The sequence below is a fragment of the Mustela erminea genome, chromosome 6, assembly GCF_009829155.1.
Source record: "Mustela erminea isolate mMusErm1 chromosome 6, mMusErm1.Pri, whole genome shotgun sequence".
Taxonomy (NCBI): Eukaryota; Metazoa; Chordata; class Mammalia; order Carnivora; family Mustelidae; genus Mustela; species Mustela erminea.
In genome coordinates, this window is record NC_045619.1 from 85,088,218 (window position 1) to 85,102,841 (window position 14,624).

General features: G+C 38.8%; 1 protein-coding gene across 2 annotated transcripts in view; it reads left to right on the plus strand.

Moving 5' to 3' along the window:
- Positions 1-14,624, plus strand: part of SPATS2 (spermatogenesis associated serine rich 2) — a 143,806-nt gene that overhangs the window by 97,191 nt on the left and 31,991 nt on the right. Inside the window, exon 3 of one of the 2 annotated variants that reach the window (XM_032348103.1) lies at positions 10,719-10,798. In XM_032348103.1, the coding sequence (XP_032203994.1) occupies positions 10,719-10,798 (80 nt within the window). Of the gene's footprint in view, positions 1-10,716; positions 10,799-14,624 lie in introns of both variants that reach the window. The other variant, XM_032348105.1, reaches the window with a different exon arrangement.

Below are 14,624 nucleotides of genomic sequence, written 5' to 3' on the forward strand. Positions count from 1 at the left end.
TTAAAAAAAATCATAGTTCTTGGGGTGCCTGGGTGGCTCAGTGGGTTAAGGCCTTTGCTTTCAGCTCAGGTCATGATCCCAAGGTCTGGGATCAAGCCCCGCATTGGGCTCTCTGCTCAGCAAGGAGCCTGCTTCCTTCTCTCTCTCTCTCTCTGCCTTTCTGCCTACTTGTGGTCCCTGTCTGTCAAATAAATAAATAAAATCTTTAAAAAAAAATCATAGTTCTCAAATGCTTTTATTTTTTTAATTTATGAAATTGAGGGTTTTTTCCTGGAAAAGCTGGTAGAATTCCTGTGAATCTGAAGGACAGGAAGGAGTAGGAAAGAATTTGTTTTAAGCTGTGCATTTACTTTCATATGTGGGAGAACTAATTCCAAACTAATGGAAGATGGCATTGAGACAGAAGAGGTTGGGCATTAAAATCAATATCATTGCCTCCTGGCAATTCTCTAGAGTACATTACTAAGAAGGTTTCTGAAAGGTGGATACAATTTCCTATCCAATCGCCATTCATGGAGGAATTTATCATTTGAACCAGTAAACCTTTTAAACAAGACCCTCAAGAATTCTTGGAACTTAAAAAAAAAGAAAAAAGCCTATTCTGTTGCACTTGATGGGAACCTAGGAAAATCTGTTGGTAAGAGTGAGGTAGGCTTCAGTTGCTTGTTTCTGTCTTTAATAAAAACCCTGGGGCGCCTGGGTGGCTCAGTGGGTTAAGCCGCTGCCTTCGGCTTGGGTCATGATCTCAGGGTCCTGGGATCGAGTCCCGCGTCGGGCTCTCTGCTCAGCAGGGAGTCTGCTTCCTCCTCTCTCTCTCTCTCTCTCTCTGCCTGCCTCTCTGCCTACTTGTGATCTCTCTCTGTCAAATAAATAAATAAAATCTTAAAAACAAACAAACAAACAAAAAACCTGACTTTCCAGCAAGCTCTACCTGGAAATGTCAAAACTCATTCTAGAAGTTTGGAAATTTCCCCATGTAATTGCTTTGTCTTAGAAGAAGAGGCACACCATCCTTCAGAATGTAGTTGGGAGAAGCACTCAAAGGGGCAAAGTAAAGAAAAAATTTTTTTAACCAGCTGTTAAGACTGTGACAGATGAAAGAAAATGAAGCAGGAAAATAAAAGGCTACTTCCTTTCATTGAAGACCCACTTAGCAGATTGATAGTGGAAGTGTGGATTTTTCTGAACACGTAAAACATAACAGTAGTCATCTGAAATGCGTAGAAAGGCCAGTTGATAAAACTGTCTGTATCCTTGCAATCTACTGAGAAGATTTTTGTGTTTGGCCATCGGCAACCAAGATGGATTTTTTTTTTTAAAGACTTATTTATTTATTTGAGAGTGAGAAAGAGAGAGAGAGAACACACATGCACACACACACAAGCGTAGAGAGAGGCAGAGGGAGAGGGAGAAGCAGACTCCTATCTGGGCAGGGAGCCTGACACAAAACTTGATCCCACGATGCTGGGATCGTGGCCTGAGTTGAAGGCAGATGCTTAACTGACTAAGCCACCCAGATGCTCTGCACAAATAAATTTTTTGAGTATTTCTGATTGGGATGCCTGGGTGGCTCAGTTGGTTAAGCGTCTGCCTTTGTCTCAGTCATGATCCCAGGGTCCTGGGACCGAGCCCCATGTCGGGCTGTCTGGTGGGGAGCCTGCTTCACCCTCTGCCTGCCTCTCTCCTGCTTGTGTTCTCTCTCTCTCTGTCTCTTCTCTCTGACAAATAAATAAAATCAATTTTTAAAATTTCTGATTAAAGGGGCACCTGGGTGGCTCAGTGGGTTAAGCCTCTGGCTTCAGCTCAGGTCATGATCCCAGGGTCCTGGGATTGAGCCCCGCATTGGGCTCTCTGCTCAGCGGGGAGCCTGCCGGCTGCCTCCCCCTCCCTCTCTGCCTGTCTCTCTGCCTACTTGTGATCTCTGTCTGTCAAATAAATAAATAAATAATCTTTAAAAAAAATTCTGATTAAAAAAGATGTTAAGAAAATAGTGTTTTTTCTAATGTAAATTTAAAATGTAGGGATCCTTTACTGAGATTCCAAATTCCTGCAATAAATATTTGGTAAACACCTACCATGAGCCAAGATATAGATGGTTTCTGTTCCCTTAGAGTTTTATAGTCTAGTGCAAGAGACCAGTAAAAAAATAAAAATCATCTCAATAGGATAGCAACAGTGCATTAGTTTATGAAACTACACAGTACGAAATACATATAATAGTCCTCCGCAATAAACTACTATGAGGTGGAGATTATTAAAAGCTCTACTAGTTAGGGTCCTAAAAAGGTTTAGGCTAGCTGATATTATGAACACACAGTAAGACTCTTTTTTTTTTAAGGGTGGGTTTTTTTTTTTTTTTAAGATTTTATTTATTTGCCAGAGAGAGAGAGAGTACACACAGGCAGAGGGGCAGGCAGAGGCAGCGAGAGAAGTAGGCTTCCGGCTGAGCAAGGAGCCCGATGCGGGACTCGATCCCAGGACCCGAGGATCAGGACCTGAGCCGAAAGCAGCGGCTTAACCAACTGAGCCACCCAGGCGTCCCTCAGTAAGACTCTTTGAAAAGTACTGAAGTGGGGCTCCTGGGTGGCTCAGTGGGTTGGGGCCTCTGCCTTCGGCTCAGGTCATGATCCCAGGGTCCTGGGATTAAGCCCCGCATTGGGCTCTCTGCTCAGCAGACAGCCGCCTTTCTTCTCTCTCTCTGCCTCTCTGCCTACTTGTGATCTCACTCGCTTGTTAAATAAATAAATAAATAATCTAAAAAAAAAAAAAGAAAGTGAAAAGTACTGAAGTGAATTCAATGTGATGAGCAGGTTGTCTACATTGTTGGAAAAGCCTATCTCCCACATTCTGGGCTGCTTACAGTAGAGAGAAGTATAGAGGGGACTCAGACCCGGGCATGGATTCTTATAGGAGCTACTGAATTTGTATCTTTGAATATAACAACTAAAAATTTGGGATTCTTGATTGTTTACATGTTTTTCCATTAACATAGATGACGGCAAATTACTGTACTATCCCTTCTGACAAGTGAAGAAAAAGATGGAATTATAATCTCTTCCAAAATACTTTAACTTAATTTTACATTGATGAGAAAAATCAGTCCTTGTACCATTTCTTACCCAAAGTCACACAATAAGAAACCCACAGCAGAATCAAGGACAGAGTCCAGGCTTAATGCTGTACAACCTTAGTGCTGAACTCACCAGACATTAGTTCTCAAGTTGCCATTATTTTAACAGTACCTATATATCACCTTTCTTCTAAGGATCTCAGATTCTTGTTATTACGCACTGATATTCCTTACACATACATAAAACAAGCTGGGTAACAAAATTATTCATATTTCACCATGGTCAAAGAGAGGCCATCCTCCAGTTAAATGCAAGTAAGCCTACAGGTAAAAAAGCCTAGATGTACAGATAACCTAAGAAGGGTGACAATCACTTGTCATATTTTCTCAAATTGTATTGACTTCCTCTTAAAAATTAAAAGGTAGACTCAAGAGAAGAGGTTAAGTGTTAGTTCTTACAGAAATGTATCTCATGAGCAGCTGAATAACCTAAAGTTTTCCTTTAGCCTGAACATAGCCAGTCAATATTCAACTATCTAAAAGAAAATAACCGGTCTCTTGAAATTGTTTTTTTCTCATGAATCATACAGCATTTGTCATTTTATGACTGGCTTTTTTTTACTTAGCATGACGTTGTCAAAGTTCATCCATATTATAGTATATGTCAGAATTTCCTTTCTTCTTTAATGCTGAATAATATTCCATGGTGTGTGTGTGTGTGTGTACACATAAACACACAGTATTTTCTTTATCCATTCACGTATTGATGGACACTTAAGAGTTGTTCCTATATCTTGGCTATTGTGAATAATTCTGCTATAAACATAGATACAGAAATATTTGTTTAAGTTGCTGCTTTCAGTTCTCTTATGTATATACTCAGAAGTGGAATTGCTTGGTCATAATAATTTTACATTTAATTACTTAAGGAACCATCATATAGCTTTCCACAGCAGCTGTACCATTTGACATTCCCATCAGCAGTGTATGAGGATTCCAATTTCTCTACGTGCTTGTCAACACTTGTTCTTTTTCTCTCCCTCTCTCCCTCTCTCCCTCTCTCCCTCTCTCTTTTGTTGATGGTCATTCTGATAGGTATGAATATAATCAGAACTTTTAATAAAATGAGTTTTAAAAACGTTCAATACAGTATGGTCTTCAGGTGAAATTATAGATTATCAACAGATTTAGACTGTTTCAAAGTTTGTTAAGATATGTGTATTAAAAAAGATATACAGGTTCAGTTCCAGAGAAGACTTACAGGTAGATGGTCAACAGGTACATAAAAAGGCACTCAACCACTAGGTATCTACCCCAAAAGATACAAATGTAGTGATCCGAAGGGGCACCTGCACCCCAATGTTTATAGCGGCAATGTCCACAATAGCCAAACCATGGAAATAGCCCAGATGTACATCAACAGATGAATGGATAAAGAAGATGTGATATATTTATACAATGGGATACTATTCAGCCACCAAAAATTGCAGTCTTGCCATTTGCAACGATGTGGATGGAACTAGGGTATTAGGCTAAGCGAAATAAGTCAATCAGAAAGAAAATTATTGTGTGATCTCACTCATATGTGGAATTCATAGAAACTAAACAGAGGATCATAGGGGAAGAGAAAGATAAAACAAGATGAAATCAGAGAGAGAGACAAACCATAAGAGTTTCTCAATCATAGGAAATAAACTGAGGGCTGCTGGTGGGGAGGAAGATGAAGGGATGGGGTAATTGGGTGATGGGCATTCAAGAGGGCACATGATGTAATGAGTGCTGGATTTTATATAAGACTGATGAGTCACTGAACTCTACCTCTGAAACTAATAATACATTCTATGTTAACTAACTGAATTTAAATTAAAATTTTATTGGGAAAAAAAGAAAAGGTGCTCAACATTACTAATCACCAAGGAAATGAAATCAAAACTACAATGAAATAACACCTCACAGCTATTAGAATGGCTATTATCAAAAAGACAAGAAATAACAAGTGTTGGGGCAAGTGGGTGGCTCAGTCAGTTAAGCATCTGCCTTCGACTCAGGTCATGTCCTTCTGCCCCGTCTCCTCCCCTCGCTAGCTCTCTCTCTCTCTCTCTCAAATAAATAAACAGAATCTTTTAAAAAAAAAAAAAAAGTTTTGGCTAGGATGTGAAGAGAAGGAAACCCTTGCATACTTCTTGTGGGAATGTAAATTGGTATAGCAACTATGGAAAACAGTGTGGAAGGTCCTCAAGAAGTTAAAAATAGACCTATCACATGATCTACCAATTCCACTTTTGGGTATTTATCCCACAAAAACACTAACTTAGAAAGATATATGCGCTTCCATGTTTATTGCATTGTTCTTTACAATAGCCAAGATAACAAAACAACCGTTCAGTGGCAGTAGATGGATGGATGAAGAAAATGTGTGTATACACACACACACACACACAGGAATGTTATTCAGCGTTAAAAACAAAGGAACTGGGCACCTGGGTGGCTCAGTGGGTTAAGCCTCTGCCTTCGTCTCAGGTCATGATCTCAGGGTCCTGGGATGGAGTCCCGCATTGGGCTCTCTGCTCAACGGGGAGCCTGCTTTCTCCTCTCTTTCTCTATGCCTGCCTCTCTGCATACTTGTGATCTCTCTCTCTCTCTTTCAAATAAATAAAAATAAAACCTTTAAAAAAAAAAAAAGGAACTTCCCACACAATGGAATATCGTTTAGTCGTAAAAAGAAGGGAATCTTCCCATTTGTGACAATATGGATGGACCTTGTGGACCTTACGCCAGGTGAATGTCAGAGAAAGACAAATATCCAATGATCTCATTTATACATGAAATATTAAAAAACAAAAACCAGCTTGTAGATACAGAGAATAGATTTGTGGTTACCAGAGAGCAGGGGGAGTGAAAATGGGTAAGGGTGTCAAAAAGTAACTTCCAGTTGTAAAAATAAGAAGTCATGGGAATGTAATATACGGCATGGTAACCCTAGTTCATTTTACGTTGCGTGTTTGCAGGTTGCTGAAAGAGTGGATCTTAAGAGCTTGTCACAAGAAAAAAGATTTCGTAGCTATGTATAGTGACAGATGTTAACTACAGTTATTGCGATCATTTCACAATATATATAAATTGTGAACCATTATGTCGTACACCTGAAACTAATGTAGTGTTTTATATATATGTCAATTATACCTCAGTTTTAAAAAAAAAAATCTTGTTCAGGTTTGGTTTGACACATGGTATTATCAGACTCAGATATTTCTGTGTCATCCTCAGTGCCTAAAACAACTTTTGTCTGATTTTTGAAGCCAGCAAAAACAATAAAAACAAAGCCTGCAGTATTTGCAAATATGTCAGTGATACTGTAAATAACATACTTTTCCCAAAATGTTCTATTTGAAATAATTGTGCTATTTGAAATAATTCCAAGAAACTTCTGAGGTGGTTCCTAATTGAATGAAATAAGTGGTAAAAAGTTCAGATTTCCCGGTATCCTTTATGTCTTATGTGAGAGTAGTATTTAATGAGCTGTTCTTTCTTTTTTCTTTTTTTTTTTTTTAATTTTATTTATTTATTTGACATCGCAAGTAGGCTGGGGGCGGGGGGCGGGGGCGGAAGCAAGCTCCCGGCTGAGCAGAGAGCCCCATGCGGGGCTCAACCCCAGGACTCTGGGATCATGACCCGAGCCGAAGGCAGAGGCTTAACCCACTGAGCCACCCAGGTGCCCCAAACTGAACTGTTCTTTAAGATTTAGTTCTTGGGACACCTGTGTGGCTCAGTCAGTTAAACATCTGCCTTCAGCTTAGGTCATGATCCCAGGGTACTGGGATTGAGCCCCATATGGGCTCTTTGCTCAGCGCAGAGCCTGCTTCTCCCTCTGCCTGCCACTCTATTTTGTGCACTCCTGCTGTCTCATTCTGACAAATAAATAAAATCTATAAAAAAGATTTATTTCTTGCAGAGTATACACGTTCTCTATCATAGGATAGATATCGAAGGTTGAGATCCTCATTTCCTACCATTGGAATTAAGTAAATCTTAGGCTGTCTTTGCTTGAAAAAATAAGAAAATTGTTAAGTTACTAAATATTATTGATGGGAACAAAAAATGACTTTATCTATAATGCTGAGAGGCACTTGAAAACCAGTTCATCGAAGCAAGGTGTTTTTTTTTTTTTTAAGATTTTATTTATTTATTTGACAGAGAGAGAGATCACAAGTGGGCAGAGAAGCAGGCAGAGAGGGGGGGGGAACCAGGCTCCCTGGTGAGCAGAGAGCCCAGTGTGGGGCTCTATCCCAGGACCCTGGGATTATGACCTGAGCTGAAGGCAGAGGCTTTAACCCACTGAGCCACCCAGGGACCCCCGAAGCAAGGTTTTTAATCTACTTGAGTTGTTGGTTTAAGTTAAATGAGGCAGTGTTAGCAGGTGAGTAGGCAAGTTAAGATGTTGAATTACTGCTTTACCTTTTTGGTGAACTTCTGATTCAGAGTATAAATATGAAATTTGCATTTGTGCCGTGAGAGGCTGATCTGTATGCACTATCTCAGTGGCTTTCTTGCTCTTGACTTCTAGTTGGGTTTGGCCATTAGGCAGGCACCTGAGGCAGGAGATCAGAGACAGGGAGGAGAGTGAGGTGGTGGTTTTATTTCCCAGTCTTTCCCTGAGGGAGGTCACTGTCCTTTGACCAAAGGTCATAGCTATGGGCCTGTGGCCCTCTCCATACCGGATGAAACAGATGAAAGAGCCTGAGTCTCTGGGTTCCAGGAATTGCTTGTTTCCCACATCTCTTTATAACTTAAGGGTAGCCAGGCGCATTGCTATTACTAGCCAAGGATACTGCACTGTATCTTTTGCTTTCCCTCTTCCTTACTAGCACCTTTGAAAATGTTCCCTTTGGGGCGCCTGGGTGGCTCAGTGGGTTAAAGCCTCTGCCTTTGGCTCAGGTCATGATCCTGGAGTGCTGGGATCGAGCCCTACATCGGGCTCTCTGCTCCTCGGGGAGCCTGCTTCCTCCTCTCTCTCTGCCTGCCTCTCTGCCTACTTGTGATCTCCGTCAAATAAATAAATAAAATTTAAAAAAAAAAGAAAGAAAATTTTCCCTTTATTAAACTCTGCTCAGATTTCCCAAGTTGAGTGTGCCATTTGTTTCCTACTGCGATCCTGACCGCTTTATGTATTTTTAATCGTTACCCTTAACCGGTATGTATGCCAGATAAACCCTAATAATACTTATGCTAATTTTGTACTTTGTCTAATCTAATGTGTTGTTAAATGATAAAAATAAAGTGTTAGATGATGTGTAAGAAGCTAGTAATACTAATAGTTCATTTAAATACAGACGCCAAAATGCTCTTTTGCTTCCACCTTAAAAGAGTTTGATGGTTTGATTCTTTAATAAGATTGTTGACATTCTTTGAATCATCTCATTGCTCATTAATTTGTCTTTAGGGGAGAGAACTTATAACATCCAAGTTAAATCATTTGGCTAACCTGTAGCAATTGAGTAGGTTACTGGATAGTATTTTTGACGATACAGGATTTTCAAAACTTTTCTCAGTTAATAAAGATAATTGAGAGTTAACCATGTTATATAGTCATCTGGAAAACTCAGACTTAAATACTGAGTTTGCCTGAAGTACAACCTAATTTTTAATTTAGGCAACAGTCCGAAAACTGCCAGTATTACAGATGTTAAATATAAATTAACTCATGGTTTTGGGGCACCTGGGTGGCTCTGTCAGTTAAGTGTCTGCCTTTAGTTCAGGTCGTAATCCCAGAGTCCTGGTATTCTACTGAGTCCTGTAACCGGCTTCTTGCTCGTTGTGGAGTCTGCTTTTCCCTCTGCCCCTCCCCCTGCTTGTGATCTCTCTCAATCTGTGCTTTCTCAAAAATAAATAAAATCTTTAAAAAAAATAATTCACTGTTATATTGGCAATTGGCAGTCATAGTTTTTCTTGGAATAACATCGACTCTATTCATGTTCTCTTTTCCACTTTTAGTACCAAGATGCTGTTACATTTCTAACTTATGAATTACCAGTCTTCATAGGAACCAGGAAGTATTTGAAAACCAGGATTAAATTGTAAATGAATATTTATTATTTTTAATTGAAGTATCGCTGACACACAGTGTTACATTAGTTTCAGGTGTACAACATCGTGATTTGACAAGTTCATACTTTATGCTGTGCTCACCACAAGTGTAGCTCCTGTCACCATGCAACGTTATTACAGTACCACTGACTGTATTCCCTATGCTGTGCCTTTCATCCCTGAAAAGAGGCTTTAATTAAAACACATTTATAATGATAGCAAAAGAATTTGGAAAGTGTACTAGAATATTACTATATTTTTTATACCCCTGTCTTATTTTGTTCTAGCTGCCATAACCGACTGGGTAGCTTAGAAACAACAGAAATTTATTTCTCACAGTTTGCAAGGCTGGAAGTCTAAGATCATAGTAGGGTGAGGGTCCTCTTCTGGGCTGCAGACTGCTTCTCATTGCGAGCTTCCACCACAGGGCTCGGGGCTGGAGAGCTCTGTGGGGTCTCTTTCATAAAAGCACCAATCCCATTATGAGGACTCCATTCTCAGGACCTATTCATCTCTCAAAGGTCCCACTGCTAATACCGTTATACAACACTAACACTTAAGGATGTCAACATACGAATTTAGTGCTGGGTGGTAGCAGCCGGGAGTAGGGGGTGGGCACACAAACACTTAAACCACAGCAACCTCTTTTCTTAAAATTTCTCCTTTTGCTTACTTTGTTGAAATTCTAACTCCCAAGCTATTCCCAAGTACGGTGCATGGATCGGCAGTGTTGATACTGTCGAGTACTAATCTTAGGCCACAAGCCAAACTACCAAATCAGAACCTGCATTTTAACCTGAGATTCCCCAGATGATAAGTATCCACATCAGAACTTGAGAAGTACTCTAACCATGTCCCGCCATTGCATCTCATTAGATTAAAACAAGGTTGCCAAGTGTTAAAGCTGAGGTAATTTATGGATCACATAGCCAAGGTAAAGAAATTGATTAAATTTGCAGATAACCTTTTCTTTATAAGCACAAGGAAGCCAAACTTTTTGTAATCAGTCACATTGCACTGTTTTCCCATTTTGTGCTCATAGTGTAAGCTCAGGTACATTGCTTTGTTAAGCAATATGTTGGGGATACAAACATGAATGTATTGAGGGATTTTTTAGTCAAAGAAAAAAAAGTGTGTGGTGCAGTCCAGAAGATGGAAATTAGTTTCTTGTGTTGTTAATAATGGTATAGAAGCTCTCATATTCACATTCTCAGATTCATTTGTGTTAAATTTCACCTTGGGAACTATTCACTTGCAACATTTCTAAAGGGCCTTTTAAATTTAGGAAGTTAACAAAGATGTCAAGATTTGCTGGACAGTCTTATATAGTTGATGTATTTAGTGTCTTTTTGTAGCTTTTGACAGTTTCTATTAAAGTCAAATGTTGTAATTTTAACTCCAGTGTAGTTATCAGTTATATATAGAATAGAATGTACAAAATAGCAACTAAATTGTTAACTGTTAATGAGAGGAAAGCAGCTGGAATGGCCCTTCCATTTGGGGGATGGATCACATGTTAGTTTTGGATCTTGTTGAATATATTTTTTCATTCTTATTCTTGCAGATACATCAGGATTCATTTTTGATTTGCAGTCCAATACTGTATTGGCCCAGGGAGGAGCTTTTGAGAACATGAAAGAGAAGGTATGACTAGTTACTATGGATAGTAAACTTGAATGTCAGTAAAATTTAGATGCTAATACAATCAGTGCCTACACAAACTCATTAAGAAAGTAAAGTATGGGGGCGCCTGGGTGGCTCAGTGGGTTAAGCTGCTGCCTTCGGCTCAGGGTCCTGGGATCGAGTCCCGCATCTCTGCGCAGCAGGGAGCCTGCTTCCTCCTCTCTCTCTCTCTCTGCCTGCCTCTCTGCCTACTTGTGATCTCTCTCTGTCAAATAAATAAATAAAATTTAAAAAAAAAGTAAAGTATGATTTTGTATGATTAATATGATAAATATTAGTTAATATTATAACATAATATATAATAGATGGCTAAGTATGTATCTCATTTGGCAATGTTCTTTAAGGAATAACCTGAGTAGGATCTTTCCATACATTTGGAGAGTTTAGAGCAAGAAGAGAAATAGACCTTCCAAGTAGTAATCCTCTGGAAGAAAAACAGGTGTTTTTAGTAATATAACCCTTAATGAGTTTTATTGAGAAAAATATAAACGCTCTATGTGCTTTCTCTATTTTATTAAAAAAAGTATATTGTTGGGGTGCCTGGGTGGCTCAGTAGGCTGAGCCTCTGCCTTTGGCAGAGGTCATGATCTCAGGGTCTTGGGATCGAGCCCCGCATCGTCAGGCTCTCTGCTCAGCGGGAAGCCTGCTTCCTCCCTCTCTCTGCCTGCCTCTCTGCCTACTTGTGATCTCTGTCTGTCAAATAAATAAATAAAATCTTTAAAAAAAAAAGGTATATTGTTGATTATGGAGTCACAGATATACTATATTGGTTGACTAATATAAACACTTTCACATTTTAAGTTAACAGGATCTTTTATCACTGAATCTGTAAGTTTTGCCTACAGTCCATTTTATAGTGATCAGTACTAAGTTTTTTGCTCGTCTCAAAAATGTATATTACAGAGACACCTGTGTGGCTCAGTTGGTTAAACGGCTGCCTTCTGCTCAGGTCATGATCCCAGCATCCTGGGATCCAGTCCCACACTGGGCTCCTTGCTCGGCAGGGAGCCTGCTTCTCTCTCTGTCTCTGCTGCCACCCTGCCTGCCTGTTCTCGCGCTCTCTCTCTCTCTCTGGCAAATAAATAAAATCTTTAAAAAAATGTATATTAGCGCTCTTTGGATTATACATTATATACCTTCCTACTTTGTGTGGTTTTAAACCTTATCATTGTTCAGGTAAGCCTGAAACAAAAAAAGGGTAGAATGATATAAAAGCAATTATACTAAAGAAGACTTAGGTTCTAATGCAGACTCTGATTATTAATTAGACAAGATACTTTATTTCTCTTCATATATAAAAGTACTTCCTTTTTAAGCAGTATGGCTGACTAAAGAACCTAGAAACATTCCTGTTATAAAATACCTAGAAATGCAGAATGAAAAATAACGTTCATCATTTAAAACGTATACCATAACACAAAAAAATAAAGGATATCCCTAGGGACCAAAGATATAGAGGACACTAAAAACCAGAGTGGTAAGCCTGAGCTAGGTAACTCTGATGTGTTTTGCCAGTCTCAGTAGGAGGCCAGTGCCTTGTCCTTTAGGCCACTGTTGGCAGTCTCAATAAAAATTGGATTTTACCACACAGGGCCCTGAAGCCCAAGGGTTATCCTGGGTTAGGATTTGGGGCTAAGGTCTTATATAAAGTTGAGATCCTAAAAATATTTCACCTTCAGGGAAAGGGTGAACTAGAACAAATCTTCCAACTGACTTGTGAACACAGTATTCATCTGTATGTATTTAGAGGGATATTTTAAAAGACAAAAAGAATTGCAAATCTTTAATTGTATTCAGTGTTTTAGCATTAGTAATATTATGTTGTAGTTTATTAGTAATATTTTTTGAATATTATAGAATAAAGCAAATGAGTAAAAACTTTTAGTGGATAGAAAAGAGATGCATATATAAAATTATATAAGAAAAAATTATGTAAGAAAAAGCCCTTTAATGTTATATTTGCATTGAAGATGTTTTTATGAACTCATATTTGAATTGAAGATGTTATTATGAACTCTTGTTGTAAAAAACAACATCTCCTAGTTCTGTCCTCTGAAAAAAACCTAGAAATAATGACTCCCCAGTAACAATGGACATACCCAGCTCTTAGATCTTGTTTCTAAGTACTATTCCCAACCAAAAAGAGCCATTACAAGAATTCATCAAAGTTGCTGGATATTAAATTGATATACAAGGGTGCCTGGGTGGCTCAGTCTTTAAGCGCCTGCCTTTGGCTTAGGTCATGATCCCAGGGTCCTGGGATTGAGCCCCACATCGGGCGCCCTGCTCAGCAGGAAACCTGCTTCTCCCTCTCCAACTCCCCCTACTTGTGTTCCCTCTCTTGCTTTGTCTCTCTTAAATAAATAAATAAAATTGATACACAAAAATGAAAAAAATATGCAGTTATTCTCAAAGCTCCCAGAACAGAGGTGGCAGGGGGAGAGAATGGGTGAAATAGATAAAAGGTATTAAGAGTACACTTATCTTGATGAGCACTAAGAAATGTATAGAGGGGCGCCTTGGTGGCTCAGTGGGTTAAAGCCTTTGCCTTCAGCTCAGGTCATGATCCAAGGGTGCTGGGACCTAGCTCTCTGCTAGGCATGGAGCCTGCTTCCCCCCCCCCCACCCCGCCCGCTCCTCTCTGCCTGCCTCTCTGCTTACTTGTGATCTCTGCCAACAAATAAATAAATAAAATCTTAAAAAAAAAAAAAAGAAATGTATAGAATTGTTGAATCATTATATTGTAACTAATACAACACTGTATGTTAATTATACTTGAGTTAAAAAGAAAACCTTAGGAATAAATTCAACAAAATTGGCATTTCTTTTTTATTTTATTTTTAAAAAAATTTTTAAGATTTATTTTGTTTTAGAGAGAGCATGCACAAACAGTTGGAAGGATATAGTGAGAGGGAGAAAGAGAACCTCCAGCAGTCTCCCCACTGAGCGTGAAGCCTACTGGGAGGGGCTAGATCCCATGACCTGAGACCATAGCCCCAGCTGAAATCAGGAGTCCTCCAACTCAACCAACTGAGCCATCCAGGCACTCCTTGGCATATCTATTTTAGAGAACAACTTGGTGTTATATAATGAATCTGTAGATGCCCTAATATTCAAGAATTCTAGTGATTATACACAATAGAGACATTCTCGCACTCTTCACCGATGTGATTTTTTTTCTTCTTTAATTGCTTACAATGTGATAAACATTGTTAAAAGCACTGAAGATTCAGCAGCAAATAAGCAAAGGAATGTTCATTCCAGCATTTTTCATAATAGCCAAACATTGGAAACAATGTAAGTGGCCATCAACAGGAGAATGAATAAACTGGCTATATTCATACAACGGAAATGTTATGTAGCAGTTAAAATATATAAGAAATGCATTTATCTACACACAAAACAATCTAAAAAAAGATGTTATGTGAAAAAAGCAAATTGAAGATAGATATGTACGATATATTTATGTCAGGCAAAACGATAGTATATATTACCTATGGATATATACATCATAATAGTGCAAAAACCTGTATCAAGATAATACCAAATTCAAGGCAGAAATCTCTGTGAAGAAGAGGGGGATAAGTTTTATGTGGGACTTCATGGGGACTTCAATGCCCATCTGCTTTACTGTATTAAACAAACTGTCATGTAGTGAGTGTTCATTATGTTTTGTATGCCTGAAACAGTTTATAATAAATTATAGTGTTACTATACAATGCAGTGTTACAAAGTAAAAAAATTCTTTTTTGAAGTAATTTTTTTTGAAAAATACTACTGAAAAATG